The sequence below is a fragment of the Geotrypetes seraphini genome, chromosome 6, assembly GCF_902459505.1.
Source record: "Geotrypetes seraphini chromosome 6, aGeoSer1.1, whole genome shotgun sequence".
Taxonomy (NCBI): domain Eukaryota; kingdom Metazoa; phylum Chordata; class Amphibia; order Gymnophiona; family Dermophiidae; genus Geotrypetes; species Geotrypetes seraphini.
Window position 1 is genome coordinate 143,662,134 of NC_047089.1, and position 19,701 is coordinate 143,681,834.

The following is a 19,701-nucleotide window of genomic DNA, read 5'->3' on the forward strand; positions in this document are numbered from 1 at the left end:
TTCCATTTGTATTTCTTTCTTTTTTTTAATTCAAAACAAGCAAAGATTAGCATATCAGTGCACAGTTTTTCTTCTATGCAACTCCCAAACATCTCTGAACAAAACCCCCCCTTCCTTCCCTTCCCACCTACTTGTCCAGGACTTTAACTCTAAATCCTTTCCATACATATATAAAAGTGTTCAAATGCATTGTAAAGCAGTAATACTATCCGAAACATGAGTCTATATTAATAACCAAGTTTGCAACTCCTCTCAACTGCCTCACTCTATGTCGTCCAACTGTAACCCATATATGTATGTATAAAAATACATACATATGGGTAACTACTCTGGTATGTTCCACTCCATGTATGTTAATTTTTAACAAACAACAAGGTAAGCGGTCCACCAAAGAATCCAACGTGGAACAAAAGAAGATAGGAGATTCAAATCAGGTATATTCAAGGTGCTCCCAGGAACCATGCCTGATGCATTTCGCCAAACAAGGCTGGTCAATACTAACAGAAAAACCATGTCTTTCATACACACAGGACACAGAACCACTCTCACCCAGTATGGAATAAGTAATCACAAACTAAACTCCCTACCACCTTTTCACAAAAGCACGGAAAAGGATTTTAGCGCTGGCAGGTGGGTTGAATGTTCTGTGCTGTTCTGATGATCATAGGAATTCTGTGACCATTGGAGCAAAGCATTCAGCATGCTGCCTTGTGTTATAAACTGAAGGAACGGTACAGTTTAGGGGTGAAGAAACAGTGGTGCATATCCCCCAATACTGGACAAAATATAAAGATAGATGTAAATTTGAAAGAAAGAGAAATAACAAATTACTTTACAAATTAACAAATAAAAATAAAACAAAAAATGGAAAATAAGATACCATTTCATTGGACTAATACATTTTTTAATTAGCTTTCAGAGGTCAAACCCTCTTTCCTTAGATCAGTAAAGTATACTACTGTTATAGTATCCTGTTCTGACCTGAGGAAGGAGAATTTGGTCTCTGAAAGTTAGCCAAAAATATATTAAAATTAGTCCAATAAAAGGCTCCCATTTCTATTTTTAAATATTTATCAACACAGCTAAAATACTACTTTATCCTAAAGCAATAAAATAAAAAATAGACTTTTTTTTCTACTTCTGTCATGTGGTTTCTGCTTTCCTCATCTTCATGTCATTCGCTTCCTTCTATCCAGTGTCTGCCCTTTCCAGAAAATCTCTACCTCCCTCTGCCATCTCTCCTTCTGCTCCCCCCGCCCCTCTGGTCTAGCATCCATCATCTTCCCTCTGTTCCCCCCATGGTCTGGCATCTCTCATTCCATCTCTCCTTCTCTCCCCCCTGTGGTTTTTAGTGTCTCTATCTTCTCATTTCCTCCACTCAGATCTGATATCTGTCTCCCCCGTTTCTGGGAATTCTCTTCTCTCTTCCCTTTTCTTCTCTGTTCTTCCTTCTCTATTTCCTGCCTCCGTCTAAATTAAATTCTTTCTTACTATTCAGTCCTCAGTTTCCCTCTTTTCACTGTGTCTACTCACAGCTTGCCACCCCCTTCCTTCATCCCTCCTCTAACTCACTAACTCTATCTTCTTCCCCCATTCAGCATGTGGGAAAGCAGCAGCAGTGGTGAGGAGGTGAGGGTCCCTCACCTCCTCACTGCTGCTGCTTTCCCATATGCACCTGAAGCTGACGGCACAAGTTCTCCCCGCTTCCATCTCCACCCCAGGCAATTCCATCAGTTATCCTGCCCCCTCAGTGAATTGCATGGGTTAGAGGGAGGGAGAGAAGAGGGCAGATGATGGAAGTGGGAAGAACTTGTGCCGTCAGCATCAGGCGCATGTGGGAAAACAGCAGGGGTGAGGAGCTAGAGGTTATCTTCCTCTCATTCATGTCTTTGCCACCCCTGTCCCTTGGTCGGTCCCACAATTTCCAGCATATCCCCTCCCTCCATTCTTATAGCCCAGAATCTCCTCTCCTGACACCTCCCTGTCCTTTTTCCTTCACTATCTTCCTATCCCATCTCTATTCCCTTCGGTCCCTCTCCCCATGATCAATCATCTCACCACCTTTCTCTTCCCTCCCACTCAGGGTCAAAGATTGCTTCCACTTTCTTTCCTGTTGTTCTCTCCCCCCTTTCACCCTATGATCTAGCACCCCTCCTGCCCTTGTCCAACATCTCCCCTGCTCTCCCTCCCTCTCATCCCCTGCTCCAACATAACATTTTTACTGCCCTTCCATCTTCCCCTCCCCAGGCCTGTGACTTCCACTCATTTACTGCTTTCTCCCGCCTCTGCCGAAGCCCGACCCCCCCAGCAGTGATCGGCAACACCGGGCCCCCCCCTCGATCAGTGAAACAGGCCCCCCCCTTGATCGGCAAAACAGGGCCAGCGACTGCTTTCTTCCGCCGCTGCCGAAGCCTGTAAATAACTTTAACACACGCTGCAGGGCTCTAACAGTGCGCGTGCTGCCAACGGCTTCCTTCCTCCTTCCTCCCTCCTCATAACGTAACTTCCCATTTGGTTGATGGAGGAGGTGGAGGAGGGAAGCTGGTAGCGTCACGCACACTGTTAGAGCCCCGTGGCGTGTGTTAAAGTTATTTACAGGCTACGGAAGTGGCGGGAGAAAGCAGTCGCCTGTTTCGCCAATCGAGGTGGGTGGGGGGCCCTGTTTCGCCAATCGAGGGGGAGGCCGGTGTTGCTGATCGCTGCATGGGGGAGGGGGGGGCGTGCTGTCACCGTCTGAATTTTTTTTTTTGAGTGGTCTCCTTCATTGGGCCCCCTTAACCATTTTGGGCCCTAGGCACGTGCCTACTTGGCCTAGTGGTTAATCCAGCCCTGCCTGTGGAGAAAGGGAATTGCTGGGGGTTTGGATGGGAGAGGGGATTACTGTGTGTGGATGGTCAGCAACTAAGAGGGGCTGTTAGGGTTTGGGGGGGTGCTGTTTGGGCTACCATATGGCTACAGAAAAAGGAGGACGGATTGAGACAGTGTGCAAGGACGGATTGAGACATCCGAGTTTTACTTCCATTGCTTTCAATGAAAATAAAAACCCAGAAGTCTCTATCTGTTTTCCTTACTTCCATTGTTTTCAATGGAACCTGGTTGTCTCAATCCATCCTTTTCTGGAGCCATATGGTAACCCTAGTTTGGGCTGACAGAAGGAGGGAGGATGCTTGATGGTAGGAGCATGAAGGACTTTCTGACTGGGAGGTGCTCCAGCCACTCTTTTACTGCCCAATGCTACCAGGTGAACAATAAAGCTGCTTGAGAGGTGGTTTCCAAGTAGCGTTGTGAGCACTTTTCCTTCCAAAATGCCACATACCAAACAGAAAGGCACGGTGAGGGCTACGAAGTTGCCAGCTCTTACCTCCTCTCCGAATCAACAGCTTCAGCAGCTTTTTGAGCGTTGTGAGCCAGTCACCCCCCAGAGTGAACATCGGGGAGCTGATCCTGCTAGAGGTCCGAACGAGGGAGAGCTTGGCTCTTTGGGGCAGGACACTTCTCTATCGCCCTCGACGATCTACGCACCTCTTTGCCCAGCGGTGGTGGTAAATCCAGTCCCGAGGTGGAGGATGAGGAGACCCCATAGCTGGACTTGGGAGGAGCCTCAGTTGCCGGTATACAGCAGACTCAGAGTAATGCCGGAGTAGCTGGAGACCCAGCAGAAACTCCTGGAGTCACGCTGGAGATACTCCTTTGTGACAATAAGAAAATGGATGCTACTGTGGAAAGAACAACTATGGATATGGAAGTATTCATAGCCAAAGTGGATACTTTCTCTAAGACAATAGATGCAGTAAAGCAGGAATGCATAGATAAGATTCAAACAGAGTCTGGTTTATTAAAAAACTCATTTTCGGAGGTTATAAAACACCCTCTTCATGAAATTTTACTTTTGAGTCTACCTCTTAAGAGCCTAAAATTGAATATCAGAGATTACATTTAATGTGAGCAAGTACAAAGTAATGCACGTGGGAAAGAGGAATCCAAACTATAGCTACGTGATGCTGGTTTTCATGTTAGAAGTCACTGCCCAGAAAAAGGATCTAGGTGTCATTGTTGTTAATATGTTGACCCTCTGCTCAGTGTATGGCAGCAGCTATGAAAGCAATTAGAATGTTAGGAGTTACCAGGAAAGGAATGGCAAACAAAGATGAAAATGTTATAATGCCTTTGTATCGCTCCATAGTGTGGCTGCACCTTGAATACTGTGCGCAATTCTGGTCTTTGCCTCTCAAAAAAGATACAGTAGAATTAGAACAGGTACAGAGAAGGGTGATGAAAATCGGACAATGAAATTGGACGACTTCCCTATGAGGAAAGGCTAAAGTGGCTAGGGCTCTTCAGTCTGTAGAAGAGATGCCTCAGAGGAGATACGATAGAGCTCTATAAAATACTGAGAGGAGTGAATAAATGTAAGTCATTTGTTTACTATATCCAAAAATACTAGGACTAGGGGGCGTGTGATGAAAGTACTAAGTAGTAGATTTACAACAAACAGGACAAAATATTTTGTCACTCAATGTGTAATTAAACTCTGGAATTCATTGTCAGAGAATGTGGTGAAAGCAGTTAGTTTAAAAAAAAGGTTTGGATAACTTCCTAAAAGAGAAGTCCATAAACCATTATTAAGATGAATGTGGAGAAATTCACTGCTTATTCCTAGGATAAGCAGCATAAAATATGTTTTACTCTTTGAAATCTTGACTGGTTCTTGTGAGCTGGATTGGCCACTTTTGGAAATAGGATACTAGGCTTGATGGACCTATGGTTTATCCCAGTATGGCAACTCTTATGTTAATACCATGCTAATATTCCGAAAAGTGCTTTTATTATTATGGCTGAAGCACAGTCATATACATTATCAATACATGATTAATCCATAAATATTGCTAACTAAAAACATTTTACCCTCTAATTTCAAGTTTAAAATGTCTTCTCCTCCACCACTGAATTCCTATAAGCATCGGAGCATTTACCTCGCCAGCCCGCAGAAGATATCTCTACCATGGCTTTATGAAAGGATCCCTTAGTCATTTTTTTCCAGGAGCAGTCACAATATGATCCTCCAAGGAATTTGATAAATCAAATAAGGATCTCTGAGGGCACAGTATTCAAAGCTAAGCATCTGGATAGCAGGTACTGCTACCCAGTTAAGTAGTGCTGACTGGGGTCAGTCAGGAATTTTCAGTGATATCTAATATAATAAAACGCTAGACGCGCTAGCGTAATCTGAAATCCCTGATCTGTGAGATGTATGTCCGTGGCTTTGCAGACGTGCGCATGCACGAGTCCCCAGCCTTACTGCTTCCTAGCCGCATTGCTTGCCAGCCGCAACCGTTGCACTCTCTGCTCTCCAGATCGCGGTGTACAGACCGGTAGGGCACTGGGAGCTAGGGAGAAAGCAAGGGCTCAGTCTTCGCTGTCGTCTTCGCCCCTCCCCCCCAATCCCCATTGAGACTCCCACCCGATTTTCTCTTCTCACGGTCTGGCCGGCTACCTTAGTCCCTTGCCGCCGCCGCCACCCCCTTCCCTTCCCACGGACGACAAACCTCTTGGCTCGAGCAGCAGCCGCAGCACTGTAAATACGCTGCTTCGCGGCCTCTACTGCCCCGATTTGCTCTTCCGTGTCTCTGATGACGTCATCAGAGACACGGAAGAGCAAATCGGGGCAGTAGAGGCCGCGAAGCAGCGTGTTTACAGTGCTGCGGCCGCTGCTCGAGCCAAGAGGTTTGTCGACCGTGGGAAGGGAAGGGGGTGGCGGCGGCGGCAAGGGACTAGGGGAGCTGGCCAGACCGCTAGAAGAGAAAATTGGGTGGGCCACAAAGAGACAGGGAGGAACTGGGAAGAAGGAAGAGGGAGGAAGAGGGAAAGGGGCCTGCTTTGGGGGAGGGGTGTGCTTGGAGTCACACAGCTTTGCTTGGGGGGGAGACAGAAGGGATGCCATGGAGAGACAGGGAGGAACTGGAGCTGGAGAGGGAAAGGGGCCTGCTTTGGGGAAGGGCTGTGCTTGGAGGCAGACAGCTTTGCTTGGGGGGGAGACAGAAGGGGGGCCACGGAGACACAGTCAGGGAGGAACTGGAGGGGCAGAGGGAAAGGGGTCTGCTTTGGGGGAGGGGTGTGCTGGGAGGTAGATAGCTTTGCTTGGGGGGGAGACAAAATGGGGGACCACGGAGAGACAGTCAGCGAGGAATTGGAGGCATAGAGGGAAAGGGGTCTGCTTTGGGGGGGAGGGGTGTGCTGGGAGGCAGACAGCTTTGCTTGGGAGGGGAGACAGAAGGGGGCCACGGAGACAATGTCAGGGAGGAATTGGAGGGGTAGAGGGAAAGGGGGCTGCTTAGGGGGGAGGGGTGTGCTGGGAGGCAGATCATTTTGCTTAGGGGAGAAGACAGAAGGGGGCTACGGAGAGACAGTTAGGGAGGAACTGGAGGGGGAGAGGGAAAGTGGGCTGCTTTCTAGCACCCGTTAATGTAACGGGCTTAAAGACTAGTTATCTGTATAATACTGCAGACCAACCCGGTACTATCCTAATAATTCCAAAGCAGTCTAGGAGTGGAGTCTAGCTAGAGCAGGAATTGATTCAGTGCTAGTATCCAGATAACTTAGGAGGAAAGGGAGAGAAGGGGGATGGGATTTGATATAGCGCTTTTCAGTGGTTACAATTCAATCGGTTTACGCATTATATACAGGTACTTATTTTGTACCTGGGGCAATGGAGGGTTAAGTGACTTACTCAGAGTCACAAGGAGCTGCAATGGGAATCAAACCCAGTTCTCCACTGGATAAGAGCAGTAGTGGCTGGTGTATCTAGATATTCAAGCCTGTATAGGATGCCTGGTCTCAGAAGCCGACGGGTATCCTATATAGAATCAGGATTCTGTAACCGACATCTATGTTACAGACGCCGGTTAGACAATTGGGTTGTTGTAGATGCGGCCACTATACTTATCGCGGCAAGGGAACTTCCTGCCGTGATAAGTATAGTGGATGAAACTGCGGCTGCTAGTTCCCCCCCCCGAACGAACAAGGCAGGAGGGATGCCCAATCTCTCCTGCCCAGAAGGCCCCCAACCCTCTTGACGATCGCCAGCAGGAAGGAGCCCTACCCCTCCTGCCAGAAGACAACCACCCACGTGCGGACCCGCCTGCTAAACCCCCCCCCCCGGCCCCCCTTCCACTAAACTTAAATGTTGGCCGGCCAGCAGACCCACCACCATTGAAATGAGGCAGGCCTGTCACTTCCCGGTGCATTGTGGGATGCACCGGAGAAGGGCCTAAGGCCTGATTGGCTCAGGCACCTAAGACCCCTCCTATGGGCGGGGCCTTAGGCACATAGGCCAACTGGAATCTTAGGGAGGTCCGGGAGGTTTAGCAGGGGGGATCCGTGCGTGGGGGTCTTCCAGCAGAAGGGGTTGTGCTCCCTCCTGCCGGTGATCTTTGGGGGGTGGGGGTCTTCTGGAAGGAGGGGTTGGGCTCCCTCCTGCCAGCAATCTTCAGGGGGTGGTGGGGGTGGCTTCCATCAGGAGAGGTTGGGCACCCTCCTGTTGGCGATCATCAGGGGGTTGGGTGTCTTCCGGGTAGGAGGGATTGGGCATCCTTCCTGCCTCATTCATTGGGGGGGGGGGGGGGACGACTAGCGGCTGCAGAAGGGAGATCCCTTGCCACAATAAGTATAGCGGCCGCATCTACTTACAATGGGAGATGCGACTTTCAGGGCATACCACGCTCACGGCTAGCCTTAGGCAAACTTAGGCAGGCATGTGGGCCTCCCTAGGCTCCTGGAGGCGCTTCCAATGTAGGCGGCCTGCCTGAGGAACATTTTTTTTTTTTTTTTTTTTACAAACGTGCTTCCCAATTGGCTGATTAGACAGCTGTAGGATGCCTACAGCTGCCTACAATCAGGACACAATTTACAGAATTTGTTCCCCAGTGCCTATATCTGGATAGTGGCGGGCACTGAGTCTTTGTTTATATCTTTAAACACTTCACCAACATTTAAAGGATTGTCAAACCTAGATTTTAAATATTACCCCTTTTTTAATTTATTTAGTTATAAAAAATAACAATAGTGTAAACAAAATACAAATTTGCATATCAGGGTCTTCCAAATAAACTAGGTTCCTGCATGTGTTTTAATGGCATTTTCAGAAAAGGTTGTAGGTTATTCTCTTTTGTTATATGTACTGCTCCTTAACTTGAATAAAGTAATGTGTTTACTGTGCTGGTCCACTTACAGAAGTAGGAGAAAAGTTTCTTGACCTTTAGTTCTATAAATCGAAGTGGACCAGTGTATTTCAGAAAGATATAGAGAGCCTTTAGTTCTTCTCCTATCTTCTCACTTACTAGTGTCTATTGACTCTATTTAAAGTAGTAATTAAAGAACAGAAATAAAATGAAAATTCCATTTATCCAATAATTTAACTTAGTGAGCCTTTAATGTATTTTGAAAGTTGTGGTTTGTTAGGCTAGGGACACTTGACTGCATAAACATTCTTTAATTTAACAAATTCAGCCATCCTTGTAATAGATTTTATAATTATGTTTGCCACATTACACTGATGATGGTCTCATGCAAATGAAGTTCCAGCAAAAAAATCATTTGGAATAATGTATCTGGAAAGAAAATATTCTCACCATCGCATCTGCTTTATGCTTCATCCGTTTAGCTTCCTGCATATAGTAATCTGCTTGATGAGGTCTACATGAGGAGCATAAAAATATATTGTATGAAATGCAAATGCTTTTTTCCTGCAATAAATGCTAATGCAATTCTTTTCACCGGGTGAAAATATTTTGAAGAATATGCTAATCTTAAACATTTTAGGCTTGATTCTACCAAATTATTTCTGACCTCCAGAGGATGTTTATAGGCAAAAATCTGAGCAATGAGATACTTGAAGATATTCAACTGAAAGAAAATGAATCTGGCTTAATATAAAGAAAGATATTCAGGGTATGACACTATGGGCTTCTTTTACTAAGCTGCGTTAGGGCTTTAACGCGCAGAATAGCGCACGTTACAATGCCGTGCACGCTAGATGCTAACAGCAGCATAGAGCTGGCGTTAGTTCTAGCCATGTAGCGTGGGTTAGCGTGCGCTAAAAACGTTAGCGCACCTTAGTAAAAGGAGCCCAATGGCCTTCATTTTACAAGACCTATTCAGGTTTAATATATGAATAACCCTCACTTACCCCCCTTTTTACAAAAGTGAGGAAGAGATTTTTAAGCTCCGGCCGATGCGCTGTTCCAATGCTCATAGAACTCTATGACCGTTGGAGCACCACAGAACATTCAGTGCACTGGTTGGCACTAAAAACCTCTTTCATGCTTTTGTAAAAGGAGGGGGTGGGGTGTAAAACATTTATCTTGCAGAAGTGCCTAAGCCTGGGATATGCACATATTTGACCCAAGGGGAAGTAATCTCGATGTGTTTTGGGCGGGACATGGATGTAGCAAGTTCATAAAAGTTTAGTTCCTATTTCAAAAAGGGACTAAAGGTGTATTGCTCCCTTAATCCCTCAGTGTTTTTTGTCTCTCCAAATGTCAAATTGGCAAGATAAACAGGACAGTGTGACAATGTTGGGAACATAGCTAGTTATGTTTCTAAGATCATAAAGATAACCAGACTTGTTTCAGCTTTCAAAATGTTTATATTATATATGCTTTGTAAAATAAAATGTGTATGCTGCATGCACCCTGCTTTTATTTGCTAATGCCTAGAAGAAAAGAAGTTGCATTTGTGCTCACAGAAACAAACATAAGACATTTTGCTATGATTTAAAAACGTGGCCGTTTAAGACGTTTTATTGTCATGTAATTTACTTTTGAAGTCAGGGTTCTTGATGATCTATTAGGAAGACAGCTCCTTTACCTAGTTTAGGTATTCTGAGGTATTAACTCATGTGATTGTACAAGTTATTTTTAATACCTGTGAGGTGAAGTTATTGCCTTTTGTACTTTTAATTCTCTTTCTGTCCACCTTTGCCAAACAATTATTTACCCCTTCCTAACCTTGTATCAACTCAAATTCCCATTTACTCCACTCTTCCCTCAGAATTCATACTGGCTACAAATTCTAGACTCTGTGCTAGCAGGTAATGCTTCCCAAATTGATCCTCATTAAAGATGGGTCTAGGATGATTCAGCATGGCTGTTTCAGTGTAGCCAATTCAGCATGGCCATTTCAACACGGACAGTTCAGTACGGCTGGCTCAGCCAGTCCGGTTCAGCATGGCCATTTAACTGCAGCTGTTTCATTGCAGCCGTTGTAATGGCGAGCGCTTACCTTGCTGAAACTGTGAGGTTTGGAAGAGATGGGGGGAATAACCCCCCTCGCCCCACTAGTGCTTCTTTCCTTTCCCTTCACCCACCCGCAGTCTTCTTCTCTTGCCTCTGCATCTGGTGACTTCGAGGTTGAAAAGGAGTGGAATACCGCCCCCCCCCCCCCCACTTGTAAGGTTTGAAAGGGGGGGGGCATCATCCCAGATCAATCAGGCGCATCGTAAGGTTTTCCTTTATATTGGAATAGAAAGTTATCCAGAGGGAAGACTTCCAGGGTTTGATGCAGGTTGACTTTAAGAGGGTGTCTTAATATTAAGAGATGAATCAGCCCATGCTGAAAGGGCCATGCTGAAATGGCTGTGATAAAAGGACTAGTCTGAAAGGGCCATGCTGAATTGTTCCTTTCCCTCAGAGTGGTGGCTGTACTATAAAAAAGTCATGCAAAGGGATTCATTAGACTTTTCTGAAGTACATAGGAACTTTGAGGCAGAGGAGGTTTGTGGGTGATGCAAAGAGTGATGTTCTGCTCAGATATTCTAGGAGTGTTGCTCACATATTTTATATGGTCACTCACAAAAATAGTTGCAAATCTGGAAAATTGTTAGTTTTTAGAACTTTTCGCTTACATGAGAAAAAATGTGCACGCACCTGGCCACTCCTTAGAGGGAGTATTGGCTGTGAGGCCATGTGCACGGATGGGGAGAAGGAACTTGGGGTGATAGTGTCCAAAGATCTAAAGGCAAAAAAAACAGTGCGACAAGGCGGTCGCTGCTGCCAGAAGGATTCTGGGCTGTATAAAGAGAGGCATAACCAATAGAAGAACGAAGGTGTTGATGCCCCTGTGCAGGTCGTTGGTGAGGCACCGTTTGGAGTATTGTGTTCAGTTTTGGAGACCGTATCTGGCGAAGGACACAAAAAGGCTTGATGCGGTCCAGAGGAGGGTGACAAAAATGATAGGAGATTTGTGCCAAAAGACATATGAGGAGAGACTGAAAGCCCTGAATATGGAATCGAGGGTGAAATACTCGCCTGGATTAAAAACTGGCTGGAGCATAGGAAACAGAGAGTGGGGGTAAATGGACAATACTCGGACTGGAAGAGCATCACCAGTGGGGGGCCGCAGGGCTCGGTGCTTGGAAATGTGCTCTTCAACATCTTTATAAACGATCTGGACATTGGTACGATGAGTGAGGTGATTAAATTTGCGGATGATACGAAGTTATTCAGAGTAGTGAAGACACAAGGGGATTGCGAAGATCTGCAATGTGACATAATCAAGCTTGAGAAAAGGCATCGACATGCAAAAACGGTAACAAGAATGCAAAAACGGTAACACGATTATTATGGGAGACTTCAACTATCTCGGGATAGACTGGAGTCTTGGAAACTCAAAATGTGCTAGAGAGACCAAATTCCTGGAGGCTATACAGGACTGCTTTATGGAGCAGCTTGTCAGAGAACCGACGAGAAGGAATGCCACTCTGGATCTAATCCTTAATGGGCTAAGAGGACCTGCAAAGGAAGTGAAAGTAGTGGGACCGTTGTGAAACAGCGATCACAATATGATCAAGTTCAAAGTTGAAGTAGGAATACCGAAGGGAAAGAGGACCACAGCGACAACTTAACTTCAAGAAAGGAAACTACGAAGCTATGAGGGTAATGGTAAGGAAGAAACTTAGGAACAGCTCAAAGAAATGGCAGACTGTAGAGCAAGCCTGGTTTTTATTCAAGGACACGGTGAGCGAGGCGCAAAATCTGTATATCCCCAGATTCAGAAAAGGGTGCAAAAAGAGCCAAACAAAAGACCTGGCGTGGATAACTAAAGAAGTGAAGAAAGCGATAGGAGATAAGAAGAATTCATTCCAGAAATGGAAAAAGGACAAAACCAAGGAGAACTGGAAAGAGCACAGGAAGCATCAAAAAGAATGTCACCTCGTGGTTAGAAGAGCAAAAAGAGAATATGAAGAGAGGCTAGCCAGGGAAGCACGAAATTTCAAACCGTTCTTCAGATATGTTAAAGGGAAGCAGCCGGAAAGGGAGGAGGTGGGACTGCTGGATGACGGAGATAGGAAGGGAGTGGTGAAGGAGGAGAAAGTGGCGGATAGACTAAACATGTTCTTTTCGTCAGTATTCACAAAAGAGGACACATCCAACATACCGGAACCTGAACAAATCTTCAAAGGAGACCAAGCAGAAAAATTAACATCCATGGTAGTGAGCCTTGAAGACGTACACAAGCAGATAAAAAAAAATTAAAAACTGACAAATCACCGGGCCCGGTCAGAATCCATCCTAGGGTGCTGAAAGAACTAAAGGAGGAAATAGCGGAACTAGTACAGCAAGTCTGTAATCTATCCCTGGAAACAGGCGTGATCCTGGAGGATTGGAAGATAGCCAATGTTACGCCCATTTTTAAAAAGGGATCCAGAAGTGACCCGGGGAACTACAGACTGGTAAGTCTGACCTCAGTTCTGGGAAAAATGGTGGAAGCACTGATAAAAGATAGCACCGAGGAGCATCTACAAAGGAATAAACTCATGATAACAAGCCAACATGGCTTCTGCAGGGGAAGATCGTGCCTGACGAACTTATTGCACTTCTTTGAAGGAATTAACAAACGGATGGACAAAGGGGATCCCACAGACATCGTATACTTAGACTTCCAAAAAACCTTTGACAAGGTACCCCATGAACGCCTACTTCTGAAATTGAAGAACCATGGGGTGGAATAAGATGTACACAGACGGATCAGGAATTGGTTGGCGGGTAGGAAGCAGAGGGTAGAAGTGAAGGGCCACTACTTGGACTGGAGGAGGGTCTGCTCTCTTTTAAAATCAAACTCTCTCACTTACCTTTATTTCTTGACAAATTACTGATACCCCAAAGCTCGCCCCGTTCTTTAAGATCCACTGACCAAAAATTTCTTTTCATTCTATCCTTAAAAGACTCCTATTATACCAGAAAAACTAATTATGCTATAATAGCTCCCACTTTATGGAATTCTCTCCCTCAATACCTCCGTGACGAACTTCATCTACCCAAATTCAAGATCCATCTTAAAACTTATCTATTTCAAGATGCCTTCGATAAATCTTAATCTATAAATTTTCTATTTATTAGTAACTCTAAAAATCCAACCTTCTTCAGCATGCATCACTTTTTCCATGCACCCTCATCCTTCATGTTTTATCCCATTCCTCTATCTCATTTTCCTCTAATAATTATGTAACTTTTCTTCTCCTCCCAACTTATCCTCACTTTCTAGTCTGTTTGTAAGTGTCATATATGTTTACCCTAATTATTCTTACACACCCCCACTATTTCTTTCTAATCTATATTAAAATTTTTATTGTTAACCGGTCAGATATTTATTTTATGATCGGGATATTAAAAACTAATAAACTTGGAAACTTGGTCACGAGTGGGTCGGTGCTTGGACCGCTGCTATTCAATATATTCATAAATGATCTAGAAACAGGGACGAAGTGTGAAATAATAAAATTTGCAGACGACACCAAACTATTTAATGGGGCTAGGACTAAAGAGGAATACGAAGATTTACAAAGGGACCTGAACAAACTAGGGGAGTGGGTGGCGAGATGGCAGATGAAGTTCAATGTAGAGAAATTAAGGTCTTGCACGTGGGAAACAGAAACCCGAGGTACAGTTACATGATTGGAGGGCTATTATTGAGTGAGAATACCCAAGAAAGGGACTTGGGGGTATTAGTGGACAAGACAATGAAGCTGTCGGCACAGTGCGCAGCAGCTGCTAAGAAAGCAAATAGAATGTTAGGTATAATCAAGAAGGGTATTACAACCAGAACGAAAGAAGTTATCCTGCCATTGTATCGGGTGATGGTGCATCCGCATCTGGAGTACTGCGTCCAATATTGGTCGCCATACTTAAAGAAGGATATGGTGATACTCGAGAGGGTTCAGAAGAGAGCGACATGTTTGATTAAAGGTATGGAAAACCTTTCATACGCTGAAAGACTGGAGAAACTGGGGCTCTTTTCCCTGGAGAAGCGGAGGCTTAGAGGGGATATGATTGAGACTTATAAGATCATGAAGAGCATAGAGAAAATGGAGAGGGACAGATTCTTCAAACTTTCGAAAACTACAAGAACGGAAGGCATTTGGAAAAATTAAAAGGAGACAGATTCAGAACCAATGCTAGGAAGTTCTTCTTCACCCAACGGGTGATGGACACCTGGAATGCGCTTCCAGAGAGTGTGGAGTTCAAGAAGGGATTGGACAACATTCTGAAGGAAAAGGGGATAGAAGGGTATAGATAGAGGGTTACGTACAGGTCTGGACCTGATGGGCTGCCGCAATCTTATTGATAAGTGTAAAGTGATACATGTCGGTAACAAAAATCTCATGCACGAATACAGGATGTCCGGGGCGGTACTCGGAGAGACCTCTCAGGAAAGAGACTTGGGAGATCTGATCGACAAGTCGATGAAGCCATCCGCGCAATGTGCAGTGGTGGCGAAAAGAGCAAACAGAATGCTAGGAATGGTAAAGAAGGGCATCACGAACAGATCAGAGAAGGTTATCATGCTGCTGTACTGGACCATGGTGCACCCTCACTTGGAGTACTGCGTCCAGCACTGGTCGCCATACACGAAGAAGGACCCGGTAGTACTTGAAAGGGTCCAGAGAAGAGCGACTAAAATGGTTAAGGGGCTGGTGGAGTTGCCGTACAGTGAGAGATTGGAGAAACTGGCCTCTTCTCCCTTTGAAAAGAGGAGACTGAGAGGGGACATGATAGAAACATTCAAAATACTGAAGGGAATAGACTTAGCAGATAAAGACAGATTGTTCACCCTCTCCAAGGTAGGGAGAATGAGAGGGCACTCTCTAAAGTTGAAAGGGGATAGATTCCGTACAAATGTAAGGAGGTTCTTCTTCACCCAGAGAGTGGTAGAAAACTGGAACGCTCTTCCGGAGTCTGTCATAGAGGAAAATATCCTCCAGGGATTCAAGACAAAGTTAGACAAGTTCCTGCTAAACTGGAACGTACGCAGGTGAGGCTGGACTCATTTAGAGCACTGGTCTTTGACGTGATAGAAACATTCAAAATACTGAAGGGAATAGACTTAGCAGATAAAGACAGATTGTTCACCCTCTCCAAGGTAGGGAGAATGAGAGGGCACTCTCTAAAGTTGAAAGGGGATAGATTCCGTACAAATGTAAGGAGGTTCTTCTTCACCCAGAGAGTGGTAGAAAACTGGAACGCTCTTCCGGAGTCTGTCATAGAGGAAAATATCCTCCAGGGATTCAAGACAAAGTTAGACAAGTTCCTGCTAAACTGGAACGTACGCAGGTGAGGCTGGACTCATTTAGAGCACTGGTCTTTGACGTGGGGGCCGCCGCGTGAGCAGACTGCTGGGCACGATGGACCACTGGTCTGACCCAGCAGCGGAAGTTCTTATATTCTTATGTATACCTTAGAGGAAAGGATGGACAAGGGAGATATGATTCAGATGTTCAGATACTTGAAAGATATTAACGTAGAACAAAATATTTTCCAGAGAAACCAGTAAACCAGAAGGTATAATTTGAGGTTGAAGGGTGGTAGACTCAAGAGTAATGTAAGGAAATTCTTCTTTATGGAGAGGGTGGTGGATGCCTGGAATGCGCTCCTGAGAGAGGTGGTGGAGATGAAAACGGTGATGGAGTTCAAAAAAGCATTGGATGAACAGAGGATCTAGAATCAGAAAATAATAGTAAATATTTAAGAACTAAGGCCAGTACTGGGCAGACTTGCATGGTCTGTGTCTGTATATGGTCAATTGGTAGAGGATGGGCTAGGGAGGGCTTCAATGGCTGGGAGGGGGGTAGATAGACAGGAGTGAGCTTTGATGGAGACTTCAATACTTGGAACCTAATAGCAGAGCTTTGGATTCTTGCCCAGAAATAGCTAAGAAGAAGAAGAAGAAGAAAAAAAACCAACAAATTTTTAGATTGAATCAGGTTGGTCAGACTAGATGGACCATTTGTGTCTTTATCTGCCGTCAACTATGTTACTATTTCAGGGCCTTGCTTGCATATGTAAGGCACAAAAGGGGGGGCATGTACAAAAAAAACACAACAACCCAAAATTGTTCAGTGGTAGTATTTGATGCAAGGTCTTTTTAATCAAAGATTAATGTTTTTATTCACTGAAGTAGCAAAATATATTTGAGCAATGGTTTCAAGTTTCAAATTGTAGTGAATTGAGTTTTTAATTGGGTGCAAAATATACTTTCTCTTTCTCTATAGGGAAATCTGGATTGCAGTTTACAGTATCTGTTAATATGAGCACCTGGCTTACAGTTCAATTAATGAATACACATGTCATTTGCTAGTACACTTATAATATTCAGTATATGTGAAATCTTTGTTAGCTGTCCCTACAGATCAGGAATTAAGGGTCCAGAGATAGACTTGAATAATTGCCTGGTGCATGAATCTTATTTTTTTATTTTTTTTTTTTTAAATCTCAGTAACGAAATAATCCAAAGAGCTGTAATAATTTCAAGCCTAATTAACACTTGATGCAACTGTGATCCATAAAACACTGAACAGACATATATAGTCAAGGAAAATATCACCTTAAGGAGTTAGCAATTGTGTTTTTATTTCACTTGTTAAATTGTGACTATCCAACTCACAGTCTCATTAAACAAGAGATGGGAATGTCTGTGTAGTAAAGAGGATTCAGATCTTATTGTAGGGGATGTTTTTTCAACATTTTTATTAGTGAGGATGTAGAAGGGTTTGAAAGAAAAATATGCTTGTTTCAAGATAGAATGAAATATCTATAACACCACAGACATGCAGGGAGGCACAGAAAAAGAGAAATATGACTTCATAAAACTTGGTCTAGGGCAATGTTTCCCAACCTTTTCATATTCACAGACTGGCAAATTAGCTGGTAAAATTGTTTGTGGACTGGAGAAGCTGAAACAAAAAACAGCAGTTTTTGGATTCTTCTTCCCCCCTCCCCCAGTGTCCCTTCCCCCCTACTCGACTTAAAAAAATTACCTGAGCTGGCAGGGATCCCAAGCCCCTCTAGTTAAAGGCTTCATACCTAATGGCACCGAAAATATTGCTCTCTACCTTGGCAGTCTGTGGCAGCTCTCTGAACCGCCCATACTGGCACATTCTTAGGGACAAGGTAGATTACAATAGTATAACAAAGCATGCCTCTGATGTACAGTCAAATATAAAATATTAAAATCAAATTTTAATACTTTATATTTGACTGTACATCAGAGGCATAGTGGTTACAGCTACAGCCTCAGCACCCTGAGGTTGTGGGTTCAAACCCTGAACTGCTCCTTGTGACCCTGGGCAAGTCACTTAGGTTTAGATTCTCTAAAACAGTGGTTCCTAACCCTGTCCTGGAGGACCGCCAGTCCAATCGGGTTTTCAGGATAGCCCTAATGAATATGGATGGAGGAGATTTGCATGCCTGTCACTTCCATTATTTGCAAATCTCTCTCATGCATATTCATTAGGGCTAGCCTGAAAACCCGATTGGCCTGGTGGTCCTCAGGACAGAGTTGGGAACCATTGCTCTAAAAGTCACGTTAAAAACCTATGGGCTGCTGTCGCAGCCGTTATAGTAGCGATTTTTAAAAAGCGAGTCATTTGCCAAAAAATGCTCATGCAAATGAGGTTGGCAGAGAGTAGCGATGATTCACTAAATCTGCATGTCCCCATTACTGTTGATAGTACTGGGCACATGCACAGAATAAAGGCAAAAAAAAACTCTCTACCCGACAGAGAGAGAGATGTCCAATTTCTCTTGCCGCCAAACAACAAAACACCCAACATCCCCCCCGGCGGCCCAATTTCTCCCGCAGCCATGAAACATACCTCCAGCACTTCCTTGGCAGTGGGAGAGATGCCCAATTTCTCCTGCTGCCAACTGACACACACCCCAGTAGGAGGGGCCTTAAACAACCTGAGCCAACAGAGCCTCAGGCCCCTCCCCAGTGCATTCCGGGATGCACCGGGGAGGGGAAGGCCCGCCATTTTGAAGAGGCAGGCCAGCCGGAAAAATGTGGACAAAAACTGAGGAACCAATTGTAGAAGACAAGACTGGTTCCTCAGTTTTTGAAGTGCTTCAGTTTTTGTGGAAAAATGTGGACAAAAACTGAGGAACCAATTGTAGAAGGTAAGACTGAGCGTGAAATCACAGTACTGGAGGCTGTACAGCCTTCAGCACTGAGATTTCACGCTCAGTCTTGTCTTCTACAATTGGTTCCTCAGTTTTTGTCCACATGTTTCAAAGACTGCATCAATACATCTTGGATCCCTGAAGAAGACGTGTTTAGCCGAAACACAGCCTGTGTTGGGTCCTTTGATGATTAATGTGGATAGAGATTTTATTGTGTTTTTAGTTTTTATCGTTGTTATTAAGACATTTTGAATAAACTACAAAAGTCCATGAACATCGAGTTTCCACAATCTCGTTTACTTGCATCAAGGAACATTTCCAATATTTAATAGACACTTATTTCCTGTTCATCTACTACACAGTTTAGTTTCCCTTCTATACCAATGTCTGAAACACAATCCAATTACTTTCCCAGATGATGTAAAAACATAGGCAACTGAATCTTTGAGAAGGCTGTACCAAGACCAGATCATAGAAACATGATGGCAGATAAAGGCCAAATGGTCCATTTAGATTGCCCATCCGCAGTAACCATTATCTCTTTCTCTCTCTAAGAGATTCCACGTGCCTTCTTGAATTCAGCCACAGTCTCAGTCTCAGTGGCGTACCAAGGGGGGGGCGGGGGGGGGGAAGATCCGCCCCGGGTGCAGCCTTAGGGGGGGGTGCACAGCCAGCCCGGTCCCTATCGCGCTCCCACCCTCCCAGCGAGAGCAGCAAACCTAACCTCCAGTAGTGATGGCTTCTTCGCGGCTTTCTCCTCCCTCTGCCGCATCACTGATGACATCATCAGCGACACTGCATCGGCAGGAGAAAGCCGCGAAGCAGCCGAAGCTACTGGAAAGAGGTTTGCTGCTCTCGCTGGGAGGGTCGGAAAGGTTCACTTGGGGGGGAGAGATAGGAGGGTCAGTGGGGGTTCGGCTGGGAGGGGAGAGAAGCGGTCTGCCTCGAGTGCTCCAAGGCCTGATGCCATTATCTTCTTCGGGCAGCAGCAGTGTTTACAATTTGCTGCTGTTGCCGGCTTCAAGCCTTCCTCTCTGCCGGGTCCTGCCTACTTCCTGTTTTCATGAAGACAGGACCCGACAGAGAGGAAGGTCTGAAGCTGGCAACAGCAGTGAATTGTGAATGCTGCTGCTGCCCGAAGAAGTTCAGGACACCAGGCCTTGCGTGACAGAAGGAGGAAAGGGAGCAGAGGGGGAGAGAATTGGGGAGAGTGTTGCTATACCCAACTGGAGGGAATGAAAGGAGATGCCAG

General features: G+C 45.0%; 1 protein-coding gene across 1 annotated transcript in view; it reads right to left on the bottom strand.

The window, feature by feature from the left end:
- Positions 1–19,701, bottom strand: part of AFF3 (AF4/FMR2 family member 3) — a 568,800-nt gene that overhangs the window by 78,747 nt on the left and 470,352 nt on the right. The window contains exon 15 of the mRNA XM_033950007.1: positions 8,628–8,691. Within this exon, the coding sequence (XP_033805898.1) occupies positions 8,628–8,691 (64 nt within the window). The remainder of the gene's footprint in view (positions 1–8,627; positions 8,692–19,701) is intronic.